The 23,522-nt window shown below is 29.0% G+C and overlaps 3 protein-coding genes across 3 annotated transcripts; 1 reads left to right on the top strand and 2 right to left on the bottom strand.

Annotated features, from left to right (window-relative positions):
- The first annotated feature begins 6,906 nt into the window (after nt 1-6,906).
- On the top strand, nt 6,907-9,691 carry LOC145191744 (melanopsin-B-like). The gene has a single exon (XM_080068908.2). It carries the CDS (start codon nt 8,150-8,152, stop codon nt 9,065-9,067), a length of 918 nt encoding a protein of 305 aa, XP_079925034.2. The 5' UTR covers nt 6,907-8,149; the 3' UTR covers nt 9,068-9,691.
- A 7,897-nt stretch (nt 9,692-17,588) lies between these two features.
- On the bottom strand, nt 17,589-22,348 carry LOC145191400 (porphobilinogen deaminase-like). Its single transcript, XM_090067220.1, has 12 exons — nt 22,138-22,348; nt 21,537-21,609; nt 21,376-21,425; nt 21,067-21,122; nt 20,904-20,981; nt 20,710-20,787; nt 20,538-20,613; nt 20,171-20,284; nt 20,024-20,062; nt 18,477-18,596; nt 18,325-18,378; nt 17,589-18,177 (listed from the first exon to the last, which is right to left on the bottom strand). Exons 1-12 carry the CDS (start codon nt 22,255-22,257, stop codon nt 17,869-17,871), a joined length of 1,167 nt encoding a protein of 388 aa, XP_089923346.1. The 5' UTR covers nt 22,258-22,348; the 3' UTR covers nt 17,589-17,868.
- Nucleotides 22,349-22,878: 530 nt separating this feature from the next.
- LOC145191309 (protein archease-like) lies at nt 22,879-23,522 on the bottom strand. The gene has a single exon (XM_080068376.2). The coding sequence runs from the start codon at nt 23,454-23,456 to the stop codon at nt 23,013-23,015; it is 444 nt and encodes a 147-aa protein (XP_079924502.2). The 5' UTR covers nt 23,457-23,522; the 3' UTR covers nt 22,879-23,012.

Below are 23,522 nucleotides of genomic sequence, written 5' to 3'. Positions count from 1 at the left end.
AGCTAAACGTTCACTAAAATGACCCACCCATAGATCTGCTTATCTCACCCATAGATCTGCCTATGACCCATCCATAGATCTGCAATAATACACTTTAAATCAATCTGCTTATCATTTTTAAAAGCAATTCTTCGACCAAAAATCACTGCGTGTTTTAAAGTAAGTCATGGTATGTGATATATTGAAATAGCTGCTTCTTGTGTCAACTTTATAGCTAAAAAAGGCGTATGTTAAAGATTATTTATACGTGAGCTCGTGCATTAATTTGTGCCAAAAAGGTTTGTAACATGCTTAAACGTAACGTTTTACATAAACTTTGAATTCTGTTATCCCGAAACTACCAACTTACACGTTTAGCATATTTATATCAAAAGATTTCTAGTTTTGTTACTTTATGGTACATTTCTGTTCCATTATGCATCGTCCTAAATCAATTTTTTGGTTCGAGTATTTCAATTTCCACCATATTTGCATCAGCAAATAACATTTTCTATATATAGGGCTGTAAATATATTACACATGATGTAAAATATAATACAAGCATATGCTTTTTTGTTTACAGTTAAGTATTTAGACGCTTGTGTATTAATATAAAACAAACTTTTTTGTTTTCAAGTAAGTGTTATCATCTATTAAATCATATTCATGCATAGATGCAAAGTTTGAAACATAATTACATGCAAACAATATAAAATATATTTAAAGAAATTGTCTTTGAAAAAAAAAATTAGTTTTAAGTGCGTGTTTTTTAGTTTACATTCTGACTTTGTGACTAGGAGAGTGTTTGTTTCTTCCTTGTAATTGTAAATAATAATTTTCATTTAGGAAAAATTTTATATACCTCTTTTGAAAATCGGGAACTACGGAAAATGGCTGCAACAAGGTTAAATGGATAAGTGAAGTTGAAGCAGATATTAGCAATATTGAGTAAACAGTATAAAGCAGTCTCCTAAGCATCATGGAACTAATTAAAGGAAACCTTTTTTTTCCCAAATATTTGGAGCTGTTCTAATTTGTTTCTTCCTTGTAATTGTAAATAATAAACATTTTCTTTTTATCTCTAAGTAATTAATTACATTTCTCTGTCTTCACAAACAGTTGTTCTTATATTGTATTCATCTCTGCAATATAACAATATAACTTCAATATGGCTTTTTTTATTTCTAAAATCACCCTTATAGATTTTAAATATTGTTGTTAAAACTAATAAAGAATTTCATTCTGTCATGACTACGTATTAAAATAGAAACTCCGTTATTTGTGGAGCTAAAGAAGGTATTAAGGGAGATCAAAACCACCTTCAAATTATGTGAAATTTAAGACTACTGGAAAAATGAAAAACTATCGACCACGGGAAAACTTTTGAAGATATAAAGTTTTGAAGTTTTTGGCCAAATGTTTTCTGGCATGCATCCCAAAAAAAGTTGTAGGTATGCATGATGATTATCGCATCGTTAAGAGGACTAACAAGTTATAGCACTATCTCATACCCGGAATCTGCAAACAATATGCCAAAAGATGGAATGCAAAAATTGCTTTAAGTTTTCTTGATGCAATTTTAAACTGGTTAAAAAGAGTCGTTGCAATTAATAACTCTGATGTTTTATAGATGGTAGAATTTGATGAAGATTTTACTTTTATCACCTTTGTAAAGAAGTTTGTAAAGAAGGATCAGAAAATTTTTTCCCAGATTGATGTATTACAGATGTCAAAAGTCCCAAATAAAACGTATGCATAAAATTACTGTCATCTATAACTGATTAGTGAAGAAATATTGCTATCTTTTAACATTAATGTGATTATGGAGTGTTTAGTTTAACTTGTACATGTGGTTACCTAGTTACACTAAGTTACCTCTTTTTATACAAACTATTTCCATTATTATTAAGTGAAAGTTTAGAAAACAATAACTGATATTGTTTCATTTTAAGAAATTTGTTAAAATGAAACAACATCAGTTATATTAAAAAATGAATATAATGTCAACAATATAGAAAAAGATATTTAAATATAACTGCAAGATTTTTCCAAGCTATGCCATGCCTTACTAACATAAAGTTTAATGGGTAGGTTTCATTCAGTTTTACGCTAGTTGTATGGTCTTTCATTCAATATAACTTTGGATATAAATTTATATTAAATGAACTTTCAAATTATTACATTTATCTAATAGTTAAAAAAGGGCTTTGGATTTACACATTTCTGTACTTGTTTCCATAAACTCATGATGACTGTTAATTATACAATCACATCTACTGTGTGCTTCTGTCCAGAACCTCTTTAACATTTTTTCGAAACCGAATAAGTAGAAGTTCGTTAACTAACTGCACGTTTGCGCATCCTAATATTCATTTGATTTAAAGTAGACACCTATAGCAGCACTTTAAAAAGAAAATTCGCAGGGGTCATTGGAAGACGTTATTTAGTGTGTCACTTTGTATTTTCAGTTTTAATCGACTGTACATTGTGTTTATATTAAAAATAGGTTTTATAAACTTTGAATTTCCCAAATTGCTTTTTAATAGCTTATACATTTATATCCGGTAAAAAAAAATTCTCGGTTAATTATTTTTTACCAAATGAACTTCTTACCTTCTAACAAAGTTTGGCTTTGTTAGCTCGAATTACATAGTAAAGCGTGTACACGAAATAAATGTGAAAGTAGAAAAACAGCTAAAAAAAAGTACTCCTCAATTTTTATTTCGAACCAAGTAATAATTTTAATACAATAATATAAGAAGATCAAACATTAAAAAAAAAAAAAAATTAATTATTCCTGTGGGAATCTAATAAAGTTTCGAGCTTTTGCTTTAGTGGTACCCATAAGCTTGCGCACAGAATAAGAATCAAAACTATTTGATGCTTTTTTAAATGATATTTTAATATCTTTAATATTTGTGCAAAGCTTTTTTGTTTTTTTCATTTTTCTTTTAATAATACCCCAGTACTTTTCAATAACTCTCAATTCTGGGCAGTTTTGAGGATTTTCTGTTTTAGGCAGAAATTTCACATTATTCTTTTTATACCATTCCATAGCTAGTCTACAATAATGAACTGATGCTAAATCAGGCCAGAACACAGGTCTGTTATTGTGTGATTTAATGAGAGGTAAAAGGCGTTTTTGTAAACATTCTTTAACATATATTTGACCAGAAAGTGTGGACTGAGAAATATAAGGTGCTGATTTTTTGCCACAACTGCAAATAGCTTGCCAAATCAAAGCTTTTTTAGCAAACTTGTCATGTTTTGTGTATTTAAATTTCTTATCTGCTTTTCCTCTATATTTGGCAATATAATAAACAGCACCAGGAATTTGTTGATGATCGTACTTGATATAAGTTTCATCATCTTCAATAAAACAGAAATTTTTAGAAATAAAATTGTCATACAACTTTCTGCCGCGGGTTCTTGCACTTTTTTGTTGGGTTTCAGAACGGTTGGGCACTTTTTGTGCTTTGAAAGAATGAAAACCATGTTTGTTTCTAACTTTTGCAACGAAACTATGAGAAACTCCATATATTTTTGCGCGTTCCCTGAGTGAAAGGCTTGGGTTATTCTTAAAACTGTTAACCAGTTTTCTAACTAGTTTTATATATTTAAAACCTTCCTTTCTTCCACCACCAGATTTGCGTTTGATCGATTTTGTTTGAGAAAAACGTTGAATAACATGACTAACGGTGTATGGATGTATTTGCAATGATTTTGCTATCAATTTGTAGTTACTATTAGGATTTTGTAAATATTTGTGCATAATTTTTTCTCTTACGTCTTCTTCTTTTGTCATTTTTAAAACTAATTTCAAGTTAAATCCAAAAACTGACATATTTTTTTGAAACCACAACACGTTGTAAACAAAATACAAAACAATTAAAAAGATTTTAATACAACCACTGAAAAAAAATGACTTGAATTTAAAGCGTGTACACGAAATAAATGTGAAAGAATAAGTCTTTCACATTTATTTCGTGTACACGCTTTAAATTTGGATCCAATATTTTGCCCATGTGATTTTAGGTTTTAAAGGTAATAAAGAAGCCCTTATGCAAAAACCCTAATTAAAAAAAAATGTCGCACGTACGGAAGAAATAGGAGCATAAAGCAGTTCTTATACTGTCTCGCTGGAATATCGCTGAATTACTACAAAAAAGTTTTGACTTCAATTTTAGCCTCAATCAATTTGAGAAACATTACTTCACAGCATCAATTATCTTTAGTTTGATTAACTTTTATATGATAATGAATCATTTATTGCGGCACACTGTGAACGTATTCCTGAAAGAGAAATTTTGAGACTAATCATGTCTCTGTGTTAAACGAAAATACCTTCTACTGATAAAACTACTAAAATAAAGAAATAAAAAAAAACTTCCGTGACACGTGCCAAAGCACACCGAGGAAACGCCTACTCGTTACGATCTACATTTAAAAATTCATGTGAACTTCAAATAAAATTATAAACTGCCTAAATAAAATTTGTTGTAAATAATTACTAATATATAATTAAGTAGGATCTATGCTTAAGAAAAAAAATATATATAAAAATTCCTTTTACGTAACAAACATTTCATTAAAAATGATAAACTTTCCTCAAGTTTACCAAACAAATGTTATTTTTAATCAGCTTTATCTACCTTTTGATTTAAAAGATATGTTATAATTATGTGCAAAAAAAAAAAAAAGCATACTGTATCATTCAATTTATTTGAATGAAATTATCATGTTCATATCAATTTAAAGTCATATAAAGTTTATAAAAATATTTTAAATTTTGTGAAAAAAATTACCTGAAGTTGATATGCAAACAAAATACTTGCGCTTATTTACAATTTGTTAACGTTTTACTCTTAAAAAAATATGTTTACACATCTGTAAATACCACGTCAACTTATTTGAATTTGTTTTGCGAAGTGTCAAAATCATCAAAGTTTTTTATTTAGTTTGAGATAAACACTGACAAAGTGTGCAGAAAAAATCTTTCTCTATTGATACACGTATTGTTAACATGAAGAATGGTGCATTTTTATATAGAGAAATAGCAAATGCAATTCAGTGTTCTTTGGGAATGGCACAAAATGATATTAAATATTAAAAGAAAAAAGAAAAAATAGGCAGACCAAACAAAAAACATAAAAACAATTGGATAGACAAATTTTATGTCAAGTTAAAATAAATCCTATTGCGTCCACATTGTATTAGAAACTGGAGCAATTTTGTTGCAAATGGCAATACAAAGAAGATTAGTAGAACAAGGTTTTAAAAAGTTATTCACCTCTCAAGGTACTATTGTCAAGAAAAAATATTTGTAAGAGTGTGTTAAGTTTGCTAAATACCATTTAGTTTGGGGTGGGGATGTATGGTTTAAAAAGTGGAAAAATATTTAGTTTAGTGATGAAAGCAAGTTTGTTATTTGGTAACGATGTGAATTTTGTCACACACTCTAAAAATAAAGTTTTTTACTTAAAAAAAACCATAAAACACAGAGGTGGAAATATTTTAGTTTGGGGCTGTTTTTCATGGTATGACGTAAATTCCCTTTTTACTGATAATGATGATTATGATAATTATGATGAAATAATAATTATAACTAAATATGCTTACATAAACTTGTTAAAAATCTCTGCACAAAAAAGATCCAAAGCACACAATTCAAGCTACACAAATTTGGCCCCAGACAAGTAGTATCTGTGTTTTGCCATGGTCTGCGCAATCTCTGAACTTGAATCCAATTGAAAATTTATGGAAACGAGTCAGGGGCAAATTAATAAATTTAAAACGAAGCAATAAACCTGAACTATGAACTGCAGTGCAACAAGCTTGGTACAGCATTCCTATCGAAATGTATTGTCGAATAACAATGCACAGCCCATGCAGGTCTGTTTTGTGACAGAAAATTCATACAACTAATTATTAAATTTACATTAACAATATTACAAAAATAGATTAATTATTATGAATAAATACAGTTTTCATATGTTTTTTTTTGTGCGTGTGTATTTATTTTTTGCACATCAATTTCAGGTAAGCTTTCCATAAAAATATAAATATTTAAAATTTTTTAAAAGTATGGAAATAAATATTGATTTTTTAAATTGCTTATGAAGAAACTAATTATTTGTAAAATATTTTAAAATCAATATTAACACACTTTATTTCAAAAAATTGAAAGATATGGTAAGTGTATTTATTTTTTTTGCACTTAATCGTACATCGTACGAAAATCAATTAAAATAAACTTTAAATAGACTATAAAATAGCGTCACTCTTATCTAATTAAACGTTTACTTCAAGAATTTTTTGCTGAGTAAGGGAGTCCATTTAAATTGTTACTTTTCATTAAGTGTTTTGATTATTTTTTATTCTTAGTTGTTTCTTTTTAATTGGAAAATATAAACTAAAAAGTCCCATTCGAGATTGTTCGCATATAATTATAAATTGAAGGGAAAAATTTATTTTATCTTTATATTTTGTCTTGTTAAAAAAGACTACTTAAATAATAAGAATCAATAATTAACAACACTTTTTAAAATAAAGGTTAGAGAAATTAATTTTAAATAACTCGAAAGCTAGAAAACACAGCTTCAAAACTTATGAAGTATAAATGCTTATGAGACGAATGTATTGCGTGCTCAGATGTTTGTTTCATCAACATCCGTCTTACTTAAGTTTTTTCAAAACGACACGACGTGCGATAAATTTTTCGGTCAAAAAGATCTCCGATTCTTTTTCTGATTCGATTTATAAATATATTCATTTTTGAAATATAATCAAAGATGCCGATTGAACATTATTTGTCTAGACACCTAATCATTATTTTTATCATTAACATGACATCTTATTACATTTTTATTGACATGTTAATTATTATTTTACTTTCATTAATATTTATTAATAATCTTATTTTTTGATTGAAGATACCTTTTAATTATTTCTTAAGTAACATGTATCATGGCAATATACAAGTAAGAGAGTTGTAAGTTTACGTCGATTTATCCATATACTATTCATACTCAGCATTTATCGCATATAATCCAGAGTATTTTAACTATATCTATATTTTATTTTTTCGGTTTTCGTGACCTTAAGATGTTAAACAAAAATTGTCGGTTAAATCTTTTTTTTCCAGGGTTTATAAGCGTTCCTCTTATTTACCATGTATTTCAAAAGTTTTATATTTTTTTGCACCAGACCAATGCGACGGAGAAATTTTAGACGAAAAGTGTTGTTGTTTTTAATACATAATTCTTTAGCTCACAGATACTTTCTTTAAAAATAAATTGAGATAACAAAAATAGGCTACTCCAGATTTAAGAAAAAAAAAAAAAATCAATGAGCAAAAGCGTTGAGATGCAGGAAACCACAACTTTTTTGATTTTTTTAAAACAGTATTTGAACGCGGTATACTGTTATACTCTAAAAGCTCTTTCTCTCGAAGTAGTTCTCTCTTAAACCAACCGTAACTATTTTTATATACAAAACTCTATTATAATGTAAAGTAATAGCAAGGTGTTTAAGCAGACCTTACGACGATTTGTTAAAACATTTGTATGCAGACTATATTCTAATCTTTCTCCGCCACTAATCTCTTATAGGAATTTAAACATGCTCTTAAAAATAGAAGTGAAATGATCTTTTTCTAATCATGATATTGAAAAGCCTTTGTTGCTTTCAACAAATTCCTATCGTTCAAAAATGAAAATCGTGTATCAAAGTTCGTCTAGTGGAAGAAAAAAAACAGGTTTTTTTTAAATTCTTTTTGACAACTAAAGAAATGCGTTGCTTTCTTCTAAGTTTTAAAGCAAAAAAGAGTTACGATCGACATCTGTTGCCTACGAAGTTCAAAGATGTTATTCAGCCAACTTGGATTAAAATATAGATACTCGCGTTTAATTATTGTTCTTTCGTAAAATCCCAACTTGTTGACAATTGGGAGGAAACCACAATATGCTAGACATATACAACAAAGATAATCAATCAAACAATAACAAACGCACATGTGCGTTGTTGTTTGTAATTAAAAAAACCCTTCAAGATAAAATAAATAACTCTTGTATACCGTTTGATTTTAAACTAAAGGAATTGATTGGGGATTATGAAACAAAAATGATGTTAGTAAAACATTAGAACAGATTAGCGTTTTGTTTGAAGAAAAATGGACGCAATAAAAATCCCACTGGTAGTAGTATCTTTAGTGGCTATAATTACAAATGGTATTTCCTTATATTTCCTTTATAAAAGAAGAAGAAAAAGTAATTATGTCATTTTGTGCATCAACTTATCTTTGAGCGATTTACTACAAAGCTTTGCAGGATATATTCCGGCTCTTTTTCTTGAAACAAATTTACAAAGAGCCTCTACATTGTGCAAGTTATCAGCCTTTTTTATTGCCTTACCATCTTTTGCATCCATTGCAATTCTCACTGCAATAGCTCTTTCAAGAATGGTGTTACTTAACACACCATTTCTAAGTAGCGAAGTTAGTTATAAAACGTTATTCCTAAAAATAGGAGCTTTCTCGTGGCTATATGCGCTATTTTGGGCTGTTTTGCCACTGGTGGGCTTTTCTTCCTACACGCTTGAAGCTACAATGTGCCGGTGTTCAATTAACTTTTCTCCAACAACTACTTCGGAAAAGGTTTATTTAATCTTACTTATATCCTTTGGTTTTTTGATTCCTTGTATAGTAATTTTGGTCTCGTGTTTGTTCACTGCAAGTGTGATGCACGGAATGTTCCAATACTTTTCTCAAACTTATGGGAAGAAAAATGTGGAAACAAAACGATACAAGACGAAGGAAAAGAAAGCATTTTCATCATTTGTGTTAATGGTTTTAACTTTTGTAATGTGCTGGACACCATATGCAACGATAGGTTGTATGTCAGCTTTCACAAGAATTAAAGTACCCAAATGGCTTCTTCATTGTGCCGCATTTCTTGCCAAATCGTCAGCTTTCGTAAATCCATTAATTTACTATTGGAAGGATGGATTATTCAAAAAACTTTTTGTTGGAAAAAAATCGAGCATTATGCAGTTGTTCTTGAGAAAGAGTCTAGCAAATAATGAGCCATGATTTTTAATACAATTTTATATATGGGATTTTAAAATTGCATGGATTTGAAAACTGAAATAAATTTTAAATATTTTAAAAATTTTTAAATTTTAGACACTTATTTCCCCCAATCAAATTAACTATATATACATATTTACACTAACCATTCTCTAACCGTATTCAGCATTTTTAAATTGAAGGTCTTCGCGAAAAAAGACTTTTATAATATAAAAAAATTTATACTATTAATTTATGTATTTTATTTAATTGTTCTGTATATTTCTTTTTTGAGGTTGCTATTGTTTAGTACATATGTACGTATGTAAAAAATCTATTTTAACAATATACATTCTCATTAAGATTGTTGCAATAATTGGAATACAGTATTGAAAAAACCTGTGTAAAATATTTTTGTTAAATTTTTGATCGATCGAACATTTTTTCCGGCAAATATTGCACTATAACCGAATAAAAAATAATCGAGTCTTTTGGTACGTTAATCCACGGTGTTATATTGTTCAGTGGGCAGGTTTTTGTTGGAAAAGCCACATCAGGTATAAAACCTTAAGCAATTTTTAAATTTGTCAAAAATTCGAGATAAAAAAAGAATGTTATTGGAAAAGTTTTAACTTCGTTAAGATCGCAATTGGTACGGGTTGTGATTGGTGTTTAGTTTCGGATCTTTAATTCATAACTTTTAGAAACATTTCAAGGTTGAGTGCAAGCTATTTCTTAAATTAATTACTCAACACTTTTGTTAAAGAAGGATTTAAGTAATCGATGAGCAAATTAAAAATTACGAATAAAAAAACAAAAAATTGGTGAACATGACAACAATCTGTTATGATATTAGGAAAAAAAAACAACTCTACGATAACAATTGCTCTGGAAGAATCAACGAAAAAACGTTTAAAACAACACCAGTTAGAATAGCGATGGTTAGCAGCCTTTCACAACCAATAGTGAAACTTACAGGAGAAAAAACAAGAAATCTTTAAAATTAAAACCTTTTTGGTTTTTTTTGTAATTTATAATGAAAAGATTTTTAAAAAATCTAATTTTGTTGAATGACATAAAATGACGTCTTTGAACGTGCAAAAACGCATTAACAAGTATATTTTATAACCATGGTGATACAATTATATTGTAATTGTACTTTTGTCAGTTTACAGGATATTACGCATTTATGATTACGGTTAAATTAGAAGTATTTGTGAATTTGCCACGGTGCGTAAAATTCTATTATATTCAGATAATGAATACAATAAAATTGTTCAAAAAATTTCTAAAAATTGAACTTTATCACTTTAATTGGGAAGAGTCAAAATAATTCCCCATATATTTGACATGATGTTTTGGCGGTACATATAAAAACAATAATTGCTTTTAAAAGTGTCTTTTAAGTAAATCTTGCAAAAATTAACCATTTTAACTATTATAAATTTTTTTATACCATTGCAAAGTGAGTCATAATCAATAAAAAGTTGCAAAGAACTAATAAATTGAATAATAATTTAGCTTATTCCATCAGAAAGGAATTAATTTATTTTTGGTTAATTTTTAAAGATTCACTGATTTTTGCACCTTTTCCTAAATCATTATTTTACTTCTTTTTATTGCGAAGCTGCAGGTCCAGTTAGAAATAACAAGGACTGGGAAGATCTGAGAGAAGCAAAAGATCTAAGTAGTAGTTAATCAATTGAATTCAAACCAATTCAAAAAGTAGTTTACTCACTTAAGTATTAAATATTATCTTGTTTATGGTTGTCAAGTTGGCTTAACATACTGCTGAAGCATAGACGTTAGCTTCAATGAGAAAAACCTCTTGAGATCCTACCAAGAAAGACTTTGTTTTTGTCATGAAAAATGCTACAAATCCTGGCAAAGTTAAAAGCATGGAGGTTAGTTTTCCAATAAAAATGAAGACAGAAGATGCCTTGAGGTTAAAAATTCAGTTTGATCTTTCAGATGAACAGTATCAAATTATCAGAAATTTATCCATAATACAGAATGCAGATATTTATTTTTTACTTCACGAGATTAAGAATGAAAGACAGAAATGTTATCCTGAGGGTGTAGCTGTGACAGAAACATCTGCTTCAACTCCTCTCCAGAGTATGTTTAATCATAATCTGACAACGATACTCCTTTTTACTGAATGCCAAGACACTATGAGAATATATGCTTAGACTGGGGGAAAGTTTGCAGATTGTACTTCATTTTAAAGAGGGTTTTGATGGAGTTTTCAAAATGTGTTTAAACAAAAAGTATGCTGATACAAATATTGGCGAGGCTGGTAGATTTTGAGGTAAAGTTAGAAGTAGCAAAAGAAGTGGTTTTCCATTTTCAGATGGAAAACCACTTCCCCTTAGTCTTCTGCTAGTTCGTTTTTATTGACTTAATAACAAAATAAAGCTGTTTTTGCTAATAGTTTTTTCTTTTTTTGTTTTGGTCATAGAGTAGTAAGAGAAAATAATACAGTAATTTGGTTTTTTGAATCCAAACTTTTTAATTAGTATATGTACGCATTTTGGTTTGAGGAACCCAAATTTTTATTTAAGTTAAACTTTGAGCACGTGAAAGACTCTAACAAGCATACGCGTATCTCGTACGCGTGCCTTAGGATACACGTAAAGTTTATCTAAAAAATACGTGGCACATTTTATATGTGGTATAGTATGGTACTTGGGATCAAGGAATTCAAATTTTTTATTTAAATCATTATTTGCGTGCGTAAATGACACTGATAAGCGTACGGGCGCGTAACACGCTTTTTAGGTACGCGTAAAATTTATTTCTAATAGCAAATTTAAACTTTCTAATCCAAAAATACTAGCATCTATAGGGAGAATCTGTAATTACACAGACTTGTGCACACATGCTTTTGCGTTTTGTTGATGATCTCTCTTGTTTTGGAACTGGGAACATAGGTCATAATGAAATGTGACGGAAAGTGGATGAAGCACCTGAATTGTGACTATCAACAAAAAATGGTTTTATCATCATTTAATTGATGGCTCGTTTTTGCGTTTCAGAAATAATCTTAGGCAATTTTTTCTGGCCATCTATTTTTTTTTCTCTATTGAAATAGATATGAGTGTTTGTTTTTTTTTACAATTCGAAATCACAATTCGCTTCACATCATCCATAAAATGTTCCTAAAAATTGGCTTCAATGTGTAAGGTTAAACTTATTAGTTCTTCCTCCAGCAATGAAGGTTGGCTAAGCACTATATGACTCCTTTAATCAGCTTTTTAAATATGCCTCTGTAGTGTTCCCCTCGGCTGTACTCGAGTTGCTCCAATAATCACTGCATGGACAACAACTTGGGGAGATTCATCAGACCACAGGCCTTGCTTTCTTGAAGAATGTAAATACTGTCCTGTAAATATATGAAATGTTTCATATAGCATATTAGTATAAAGTGCACTGGGAATACAAATACACTTATTTTTAAAATTGAGAGGAGAGCAACGCAATTTACAGCCATTCCTGTAGATAAGCCTAAAAATGGGCACATGTTTTTGTTTGAAGTTCTTGGTAGGTTCATATTAGTTAGCCAAAGTGAGGGTCTCCAAAATTAGCAGCTAGCTAATAGAGCGCATGAAAGTACCTAAGTCACTCATCATGACAAACACGAAAAAGTTGAAAATTTGAAAATTTAGTAAATAATTTAGACAAAAAAATATTCAATTAATTCTCACTGAATCACTTTTGAATGTAGAAGATTCTAATGAAGAAGATTCTTATAAAGAAGATTCTCACTGAATCACTTTTTCATCGGCAGACTTGTTTTTCACAATTACATTCGTCAGGTGCAACATCAACATTAAGATGGCCTAAAAAAAACTATTGTGAAAACTAGGAAACGGTACGGCGTCCAATAGCTGTCCCATTACTTTATTAGTCACTATGAAAAATATTTTGAATTTTGGGAGCCACTTTGTGGTGCCGCAGAGCGTCCTTAATTTATGGCTGCCAAATGACCCAACTTGGCTTAAAAATAGTATAATTCAGGGGACGGGAAATAGTAGTTCTTGAGCTTTCTTATGTGGCTTTTAGGTAATATTTTCGCATGCTTGCTGCACTGAAGGAAAACTTATCAGAAGCAACTTTGGTTCTAGAGATTAAGCATGGGCCTTTTTAAAAGAAATGAGTTTCGACTTCGACTTCGGACAATATTTTTGATTTCGGACGATATTACATTTTGATTTCGTAATTTGACAGAAGGCCGTCCACACAACCTCGATTTCAACTTCGAAGTCCAAAAATCACCCAAATTTTAACAAAAAGAAGGAAAGAACTTCGTCTAACTTTTTCAGACCACCGTTTAGTTAAAACTATAAGCGTTATTATATTAATAGTTACCTTTAGTTAAACGCTTCTACCTTAATGTTTTGATTGTTATCCCCCAACCTTAACTAACACTTCGAACATTATTGGTTAACTTCGTAGGTCTGCTGTTTAATCAAATTTCATGATTAAGATGCTTTTTATCTAATAAAAAAAATGACAAATTAACATCCATGGCTAATAGCCCATCTGTTGAACGAAGTTAGACGAAGTTGGACGAAGTTGGACGAAGTTGGACGAAGTTGGACGAAGTTGGACGAAGTTGGACGAAGTTGGACGAAGTTGGACGAAGTTGGACGAAGTTGGACGAAGTTGGACGAAGTTGGACGAAGTTGGATGAAGTTGGACGAAGTTGGACGAAATGTTGACAATAATTGAATACAAAAAGTTATTAACTTCAACTTCTTTTACATTCTTTATCAGCTGGGTTCCCATTCCATCGTACACTTTGGTGGCTTGACCCGTGTACATTGATTTGAGGTAGTCGGACATGTCTGATGTTGACGAATCTGGCCGGCGATGGAGACGCCAAACACTTTGCAGATGACCCAGTCTGTTTTTGGACCATCATCATAGAACTTCCACAAGGTGGTGTTCCGTCTTGCCTCTGGCTTCCTGGCAAGTGTTCTAACTTCACCCTCAGGCAAAGTCCTCTTTGTGCCCCTTGGTGTTGACATTCCACCAGACTGCTGACCAGAACCGCCTCTGACGCTCTGAACTGATTCAGAGTCTTACACCACTTGGACTTCAACATTGATGTTCACCTCCAGCTGAGGCATTTGGACAGGTAAGTCGAGCTTTGAAAACTGTCAGCTGGTTTTTGACTAAATATAAAATATTTAAGGTTTGACAAGTTGTGGCACGATCGTCTGGCAACACTGCTCTACAACAACTGAGCGACGATTCTGATTGTTTCTCAGAATGCAACTACTTTTATTGGTTATTTCAGTTAGACACTACAAGAAGAGTAAGAAAATATCAATTGTAATTTTATTAACGCAATCAATAAAAGTATGCTAACTATTACACATAAATAGAATATTATATTGAGAATTATTGTATAGTAGGATACACTAAGACTAAACTAATCCCAGTCCTAACCAAATGGTACCCACACCATCAGCCTCAATCTCAACCTCCATATCCTCCTCTATATTTAGCCAAAGAGCCCATACTTCCCTTACCCTCTAAAAAACTTTACTAACCCTTCATACTACAAAAAACAACAAAACAAAATAATATTATAAGAAGACTGCCCTCATAGTATTCAACGATACAGTGATGCAAAAAAAGCTTACGACTTACATTTGTTGGAAAAATACATTTTATAGTCAGTAATTGACGATTATTAATACGATTTTTTATATTCATATACAGTTTATACATCTTATCTCAAATACAATAATTCAGTTCTCTGATTTTCTTCATTATTTTTCTCAAAATTTTCTCATAGAGAACTAATAATTAAACAACAAAACTTTCTTGAAAGGTAGCGAGAGCTTATCAGAAAAAAATGATAAATATAGAAAATCTTTAATTTTTATTTTATGATATTTTATTTAACTTTATACAGAAAAACTTTTAAAAAATGTTGTCCTCAGCATATGGAAGAATTATTTGTCATCATAATTATAGTAGTAATTGCGGTTAGCAATTAATATGTTGACCATGTAAGCTACAAAAATACAACCAAAGGAGTCTTCGTTAAATATTGCTCTCTACTTTTAAAAGACACAATTTTTCTGTTTCCAACATAAAGCCATCAATAATTTTTGAAAGTACAAAGGCTTGAGTATCCAACGTACTCAACGTAGAATGTATCCAACGTGCTCAACGTAGAAAGTTCCTATCTTAAAGAAACTTTTTCAGAACAAATATTATATTTGTTCTATTTAACATGCTAATTTTGCTAATTGATATACAACTTGAATTAGAAATAAATAACTTGATCAGAGTTACCGACAATACTGTGAATCTAACCAATCTTTTTGTGACTAAAGCAGCGCCTAATTCAGGTTTACACTTCCGTGTTTAACAGCCGGTTGTTACTAAGCTAATATACGGAAATAAATCTTTGGTCGATAGAACAACGAATGTATTTTATTCCAAAAAATCCAATTAGTATAAACTTTGACTTGTTACACCAGAGAATACTAGCCTAATCTTTTGATGTTCATTGAAAATGACGTTTGGCAAACTTAGTCCGGCTAATGTGGTTCTTATAGAAAATCTATTGTTTCTTGACAGGAGGCATTCCAATCAAGCAAGTAGAAATAGTTTTACTATTCCAGTAAAATCTGTATTTTCGCGCAATTATACTACGATGTGAGTAGCTCGAATCGTCATTTGAGAACTTAGTAGTAACTTAGTTTTCTCTCTCGTTTGTGACACGAGAGTGTCATGTACCTGTGTTCATTGAAAAATGATTCATTCTTCCTGCGAGATTCCTTTTGGTATTCCGATCCCGTAGTTTTAAGATTTACATTTTAAATGGTAAAAAAGTTTAAAATGATTAAAATTAAATAACACTTTCCTTTTCACTGGTCTTAAAAATTTTTATAAAATAACTGAAGCTCAGTTTATTGAAATGTCTTTAACAAATTTTTTTTTTTCTTCTTTTTTTTTGTTTAAAAACAAGAGAACATAAACAATATTTAAAATAAGTAATCAGGGGGTTGTAATTAAGAAAATGATGCTAAAATCAGGGGGTTTTTTTGTTGATGAAACAAATTTGTTCGGTTGAAGCATAAAAAGAAAAAAAATTATTATTTTTAAAATTATTTAATAAATTTTATTTTTAATTTTTAATAAACTTTTTGATGTCTAAATATATATTATCATAAATATGTTTGTTTCAATCACTGAAAATTAATAGAAAATTTGAATTAAATACAAATTTCACGCATGAAAAGTGTTATAGTCATCACAAACACCAGCACATTTATGTTAGCCTATTTTTGGCAATAGAGACATGAAATCCAGTTTTCTATTGAGTTTGAATAAATTTGATTACAATGAAGACATTCTGCGCCTCCGTCTTCTGCAAAAGAAAAATACCGAAACGGAAATAACATTCTAATGTATATCCATAGCAGTGCTTGCTTGTTCCATAACCAAGTAGACCAAAAATTTGATTGGTTGCTTGTGAATTCGAATAAAAATTTAATTAAAAAATAATATATAGATATTTTATCCTTAGATTTCTAAACAACATATGTTAAAGAACTAGAGTAGATTTCAAGGCCAACCTGTAAAGATTTTAAACAATTAAATTTCGGTCCATTCAACCGGTTCAAATGTCTTACTATGCCCCATATGTGGTTTTGATAAATGGGCAAATCATACAAATGTATTGCCATAATGAATACTATAAATAGATTTAAAGAACCTAAATACTTTCAAGTTATAGCTTTTGGCGACATCGCATCATAAGAAATTAGTAGATTAGGCTTTCTAACCCGTCTAGGTTTCCCCAATATTTTATTCAGTTATGGCAATACATTTGTATGATTTGCCCATTTATCAAAACCACATATGGGGCATAGTAAGACATTTGAACCGGTTGAATGGACCGAAATTTAATTGTTTAAAGTCTTTACAGGTTGGCCTTGAAATCTACTCTAGTTCTTTAACATATGTTGTTTAGAAATCTAAGGATAAAATATCTATATATTATTTTTTAATTAAATTTTTATTCGAATTCACAAGCAACCAATCAAATTTTTGGTCTACTTGGTTATGGAACAAGCAAGCACTGCTATGGATATACATTAGAATGTTATTTCCGTTTCGGTATTTTTCTTTTGCAGAAGACGGAGGCGCAGAATGTCTTCATTGTAATCAACTTTATTGTTAAGTGCTGAACTATTAAAAATGGCATTTTTTATCTGGACATTCTTGTGAAAATGTTCAAAAATGAGAAGTTAAATCTTTTTCAAGACTAAATTTTTTTCTAATTTAAAAATGCGTAATTGAGTAATGCGTAGAGGATAACCAATTAACTAGACATCATATTCTGTTCATGCTTCTGATGTTCAATTCAAAATTAAAATCTTATTAATCTTCGTAAATGAATTTAAAGCTTTCAAAATTAAAATAATTTTGTATTGCAAATGTTTTAATTTTATAAGTATGGCGAAGTCCGGTTGTGTGTTATAAAACACAAAGACCATATCGAATAAAAAAGTGCTTCCGTAGTAAAGTTTATACGAGAAGGTATTTTTTACAATTAGCAAAAACGCCAAGTTCTCTAAGAGAAGTATGAAAATTAAAAAAATATAAACATTCCTCGCAAACCCTCAAAAGCAATATTCTATAAATAAAAAGTACCATAATAATTTCTCCGAACATAAATATAATTGCTTAATGATTTGTGAAAACTTAAATTTTCAAACGGAATGACCTACATTTCGAATGAAATAGTTTTCAGCCCCAGCTAAGTAATAGCACTAGTATACGAATAATAACAGCTACAAAGTCACAGAACAGTTTAATACTGGAACGTGAATATTAGAAACCTTCGGCAATTTCAAACGCACTTCTGTCAAAACGTCATCTGCACCAAGTTCCTTTAAGCGGTAAGCAAGTTCCTCCCCGCATTTTTCGGCCTTTATGAGCTCATCAATATATAAGCTGTTAATAGCAACACTTGATTTCGATATCGTATAAGATAGTGGTTGATCTGGGTCTACTGGGATGTTTGTACGGATTGTTTCAAAAACCATGCTATCTAAAAAACGACTTCCGTCCGCATTTAAGACAACTCCTCGCAAAGAAAACTGAAAAAAAAAATTCATTCGGTAATGAAACGATGATACTGAAGTCGATTCTACAGAGACAATCACGATATATATTTAAACTTGTCAGCTTTCTACAAAAAAAAAACCAAAAAAAAAAACCAAAAATAAAAAAACCAAATAACAAACCTTATCTCCATTAAATCGAGAATAACACGCAATTGGTGTACTGCATCCACCGTTCTAAAAATTAACTCTTAAAATAAGACAAGCAATACAAAAAAATCAATAACATTTTATGTATGCTAACAGAAACCAGACAAAATAACAATCAGACTTACCAAAGTCCTCATAAAACAACGCTCAGCCACACAAGCTAACAATGTTTCAATATCTGTCAACTGAGCAAGAATTGAAGTTGTAAATTTATCATCGCTCCGGACTTCCACAGTAATTGCACCCTAAGCATTTAAAGATTTTTTAACAACATTTTCAAGGAATTGATAAAGACAATTAGATCTAGGCACAAAACTATATATGTACTTTACAAAAAGTTTAGAAAAAACATTTACAATATGGAACTGAATTAGTTGAAATCATGTTTCTTACAATATATTCATACAAAAACAACACATAAAGAAACAGCCGTTAAAGGTGTTTAAACAAGTGTTGTTACAACTTTGAAATTATTGGACTGTCAACCATTTAATGTATTTTTCAAAATCGACTAATACATTTTTAAAATTGACTAAGTCAAATAAAAGTGGATTTAGCTGAAATATTTGAATAAAAATTTTTATTCAAGTATTAAAACTTTGTCAAGCAATATTAAAGTATATGATTGTAATATTTGAATATTATAATCATATACTTTAATGTTGCTTGACAATTTATTTATTAGCTGCTATGAAACAAATAGAACTTTAAGAGAGTAAACAAAAAAACTAGGTGGTATGTAATACTGTTACAATAACATGTGCTGTTGTTATATCAAGAGCATTTTCTTTGTTCAATTTTATTTCATCTAATCTCTTAGAAAAATTAAATAATCAAAATAAATTGAATAAATAAACAAAATAAAATGGAAATTACTATCAAAGTAAAGAAGAAAAAAAACAGAGGGGCATTTTATATCATTTTTCACAACAATTAAAGCAAAAAATTAACAAAAAATATAATTAACAAAAAATGGTGGCGTAGATAGGTGGGAGAAGATGGGGTAGTTAAACTTTTTTTAGGGTGGCAGATTTATAAAAATTTTTGGCATCCTTAACTGAGTACTACAACACATTACTTAACATTTTGTCTTAAAAAGTATCAACTGGTTATTATAATGAGAAAAAGGAAACATTATTGAAGTGATGCTACATACAGTAAGCTAAGAGTTAAGTTTATGAGATACAGCAAATTAGGTTCAATGTTCAGATATTTTGGTTGAATTTAAAAACCGCTATGAAAGGCTCAATCTTTATAAATAACTTATCTTTACAAGATAAACTATTTATAAAGATATCTCTTTACTAATTGGTCAGCATGATAACAATATTAAAGATTGATAAAATTAAATCAATTAAAAAAATTGAGATAAGATGTTAGGATGATTACCCAACTAAATCAACTTTTAGTCAATTAGTAGGAGACCCATAGCCAATTAAACTGATTATTCAATTTTTTAAAGTCGACTAATTTCAACTTTCAATTAGTCAATTTTTAGTCAATTTAGTCAAAGTCGATAACAACACTAGTTTAAACCTATATAATTTGTTCTAGATGTAAAATGTATAACTAGATATAAAACCAATACAAACTGTTCTAGATGTAAAATGTATGAACTTATTATTACGTAAAAAGAACCTAAATATATAATTAGAAAAAAAAAAACCTTTACCTGACCAATTGCATAAAGACATTCATCTTCTGACAAAATCTAAAAAACATAAAGAATAAAGAAATCAAAAAAGCACGGAAAACAAATTTTTAAACATAACATCAAGTAATAAAAACTGCAAAAATTTTAAAGACTTAAACATTATACCTGCCCTATTTTGTCTGACCATCCCATCCTATCAACACCAGCTTTTGCTAAGACAATTGCATCATACAAACATTCATTCTCTAACTTGTGTAGTCTTGTGTTTAAATTACCACGCTAATTTTAAGATAAGGAGCATAATTTAAACTAGCTTAGTGTTCGAACTTTAACTTTAGCTACTAACCTTATTAGTATAGCCAGGCATATTGTTTATATACATATATATATATATATATATATATATATATATATATATATATATATATATATATATATATATATATATATATATATATATATATATATATATATATATATATATACAGTTTAATATCTAGAATTTGATAATAAAAATATGTTGAAAAGATACAACACTTTGAAACTTTAATTTTGCATACTTTCTTTTCAGCTGTGCAACTCTTCGCAATGAACTTGTTCCAATTATACTAGCATTTAAAATATTTTTTTCAGTAAAAATTTCTAAAACATTTTCGGAAATTTTTAGCATCTAAGCTAATTAAATCTTATGTTAGTATAGCTACCTATCTTCAGGAAGGTCAGCAAGTGTCTTACCATGATGCTTAGAATGAAATATAATACAATCACGTGGATCATCTCGCCTACATTAATAAAACAACTTTAATTTAATGAAAGTTTCATAAAATGTATCCAAACAAAACTTTTTTCAGATAACCATATGAAATGATGGCATTGAATAAAAAATTGCCACATATACTTATAAATAGTGCTAATTGCCATCCCTTCAGGCAATGTGGTGGGTAAATCTTTTAGCGAATGTACTAAAAAGTCAACTCTATAAAAAAAGTTTAATAAGTTTATTATTTCTGACAAAGCATTCCAATTTAACAAAATATAATCAGATAACTTGTATCAAATACCTTTTCTCAGATAGTGCTAACTCCAAATCCTTAGTGAAAAGACTTTTTTCACCTATCTAAAAAATTCATTCTTAATAAGATATATTTATTACTCCACAAGTAATATTTATTGCTCTTTTTTTATAACACTAAAAAAATAAAATATATAAAAAGAAATTAGAAAACAAAATATTAGTTGAGAATAAAATCAAAAATAATTCTTGTATTAGTTTTATGTATTAAAAAAAAGATAATTTCAGATGTGCATTTCAATGTTTACAGTGAATTCATATGATATAAAAAATGAATTTATGCTGACTCAGCTATTACCTTTGGAAGAGCAATATGTAGTATCTTGTCTCCAAGAGTATCCATTGTTTCTTGAAAATAAATTATAACAAAGAAGTTATAAAAAATAAATCTAAAGTATCTAAATGATTTAATGTAACTTTTAAGTCTTTCTTATAAAACAAATAAAGACAACACCATACTCATGATGCATTCTACATCTCTTTCTTTTTGACATAAAGCAGCCATGATTGATTTTGTCTGTATTACAGCAAGCTAGTAGAAAAACTCAAACAGCATTATAATATAAAAAACTAGTACAAATCCTAACTTGATAATGATCTTTCATAAACACAGTCCATGAAAGATCATTATTTTAAAAAAAGAAACGTACATTTTGATTCTTTAACATCACAAAGTCAAACTTGAATTTGTTTTGAATGTTAGAAACAAAATATTTTTTTCAATTGTTTGCAGTAAAAAATTCTTTGTCTTTAAAAAAACTTTCATTCATTATGAAAAGGAAATTTAATAAGACTAAAGACAACTTAAAGTACCAAGAAATATTTTAAAATGAATCAAAAAGTAATTTTAAAATATCCTTAAAAATATAAAAACAAGTTGTTTTAATATAAAAGATTAATTAAGCTTATGAAGTTAAAAATTTTAAAAAGAGTCATTTTGCTTTGAGTGATATTTTGTTGTGAGTGACATTTTGCTGTGAGTGAGAAACATATCTCAAAAAATTTATACACAAATTTTAGAACCTGCTTTTTAACAAGTAATTTTGTTGTAGATACAAACCTGGCTTTTTCGAGAACCAACCATTATTGTCTTTTTATCATTCATTAAATCTTCAACATTTCTTCTTTTTCGTTCTTCACCTTCTTCAGACACAGGATTTTTTCTTTTTAATTCAGACATTTCTGGCTACTAAGGTCTATCTTATACTTTTTTTATATATATATATAAAATACGGAAACTTTGATCTAGTAAAAAGTGTAAAAGATTGTATAAAAAAAGTGTAAAAGTTTACAGAATAAAAAATAATTCTAAGCACTTCACGAAAATATTATTAAAATAAAAATTATATTAAAAAAGATATAGAAAAAACATAAGTCAGATTTAAAAAAATGAAAAACTGAACAAAATTATATTCTAATACTTGAATAAAACCAATACTTTAATAAAAAATTTTTTGCTCATTATCTTTAACAACTTCCTATGCAGGAACAATAATAACTTAATTAAATTTCCATAAACTGTTTCATAGCAACTACTATTGTGTATAAAATACTTATAAGGTAAGGAAATAAACTTTAACTAATTGTATTTAATAAAATTGTCACACGATAATAATGCTGACATCACTAAATAAAACCAGAAATTTTAAAAAACCAATGCCTAAATCATCTAAGTGTATTTTACAACAAACTTTATTAAATTAACAATTTAGCAAACTTTAAGTTAAAGTTTGTTATTAAAAATATTGGAAGCACACCATGTTAACAAAAGTTTTAGAAATTTAGTGTATTGCAATTGGCATACTAATTAAATCTAACATTCTAAATAAATACTGTACTTCAAATTAATATCCAATATACATTTATTGCTTACTAAGGTAGGTTTTAATCTAGTAAAAAATATAAATGTACATGTATATGATATTATACTTGTTGTTAAATATCTAAAATAACATAGCATTCCCAGTGTGTATCTCCTTTATTTATTTGCATATTGGAAAAAGTAATAGCTTTAACTTCAGTACCTTGTGGGTGTTTTGACAAATCAAAGGTTTCACCTTTTAGAGATGCTTTAATAATAAAATTTACTTCATCAAACTCTGTTATATTAACATCAAAAGCACATAAAAATGGTTCAACACTAAATATGAATAAGCATTCATCTAAGAACTTATAAAGAAGGGACACCATATCATGACCTTGAGCCTCTATAGTTGCTTCTTGTAAGTTTTCAATAGTATTTAGATCAGTCATTATACCAAACATAGCAATAGCTTGCTGCTCAAAGGCTTGCTTTAATGTTAAACCCCATGAGTGAATCTGCACATCAGCAGGATGGTCCAAATACTCATACCCGCAATCATTTGGATCTGTTTCCATTTCAAATCCAAATAATCAAGTTAATAAAAGCTTTTCTAATTTCAAACAAATGTATAATTTTACAAA

This window comes from Hydra viridissima, unplaced genomic scaffold, assembly GCF_058129835.1.
Source record: "Hydra viridissima isolate aposymbiotic clone 2 unplaced genomic scaffold, HvirCarnegie_v1 scaffold_11, whole genome shotgun sequence".
Taxonomy (NCBI): Eukaryota; Metazoa; Cnidaria; class Hydrozoa; order Anthoathecata; family Hydridae; genus Hydra; species Hydra viridissima.
The sequence above is the reverse complement of the archived record's forward strand: the minus strand, read 5'-3'. Positions and strand labels throughout refer to the sequence as shown.

Coding starts and splice junctions, on each gene's coding strand:
- LOC145191744 (XM_080068908.2), top strand. CDS start 8,150: ATGGACGCAATAAAAATCCCACTGGTAGTAGTATCTTTAGTGGCTATA.
- LOC145191400 (XM_090067220.1), bottom strand. CDS start 22,257: ATGTCTGAATTAAAAAGAAAAAATCCTGTGTCTGAAGAAGGTGAAGAA. Junction 21,610..22,137: donor TTGGTTCTCGAAAAAGCCAG/GTTTGTATCTAC, acceptor TTTTTCTACTAG/CTTGCTGTAATACAGACAAA. Junction 18,597..20,023: donor GTCTTTATGCAATTGGTCAG/GTAAAGGTTTTT, acceptor TTAAATGCTTAG/GGTGCAATTACTGTGGAAGT.
- LOC145191309 (XM_080068376.2), bottom strand. CDS start 23,456: ATGGAAACAGATCCAAATGATTGCGGGTATGAGTATTTGGACCATCCT.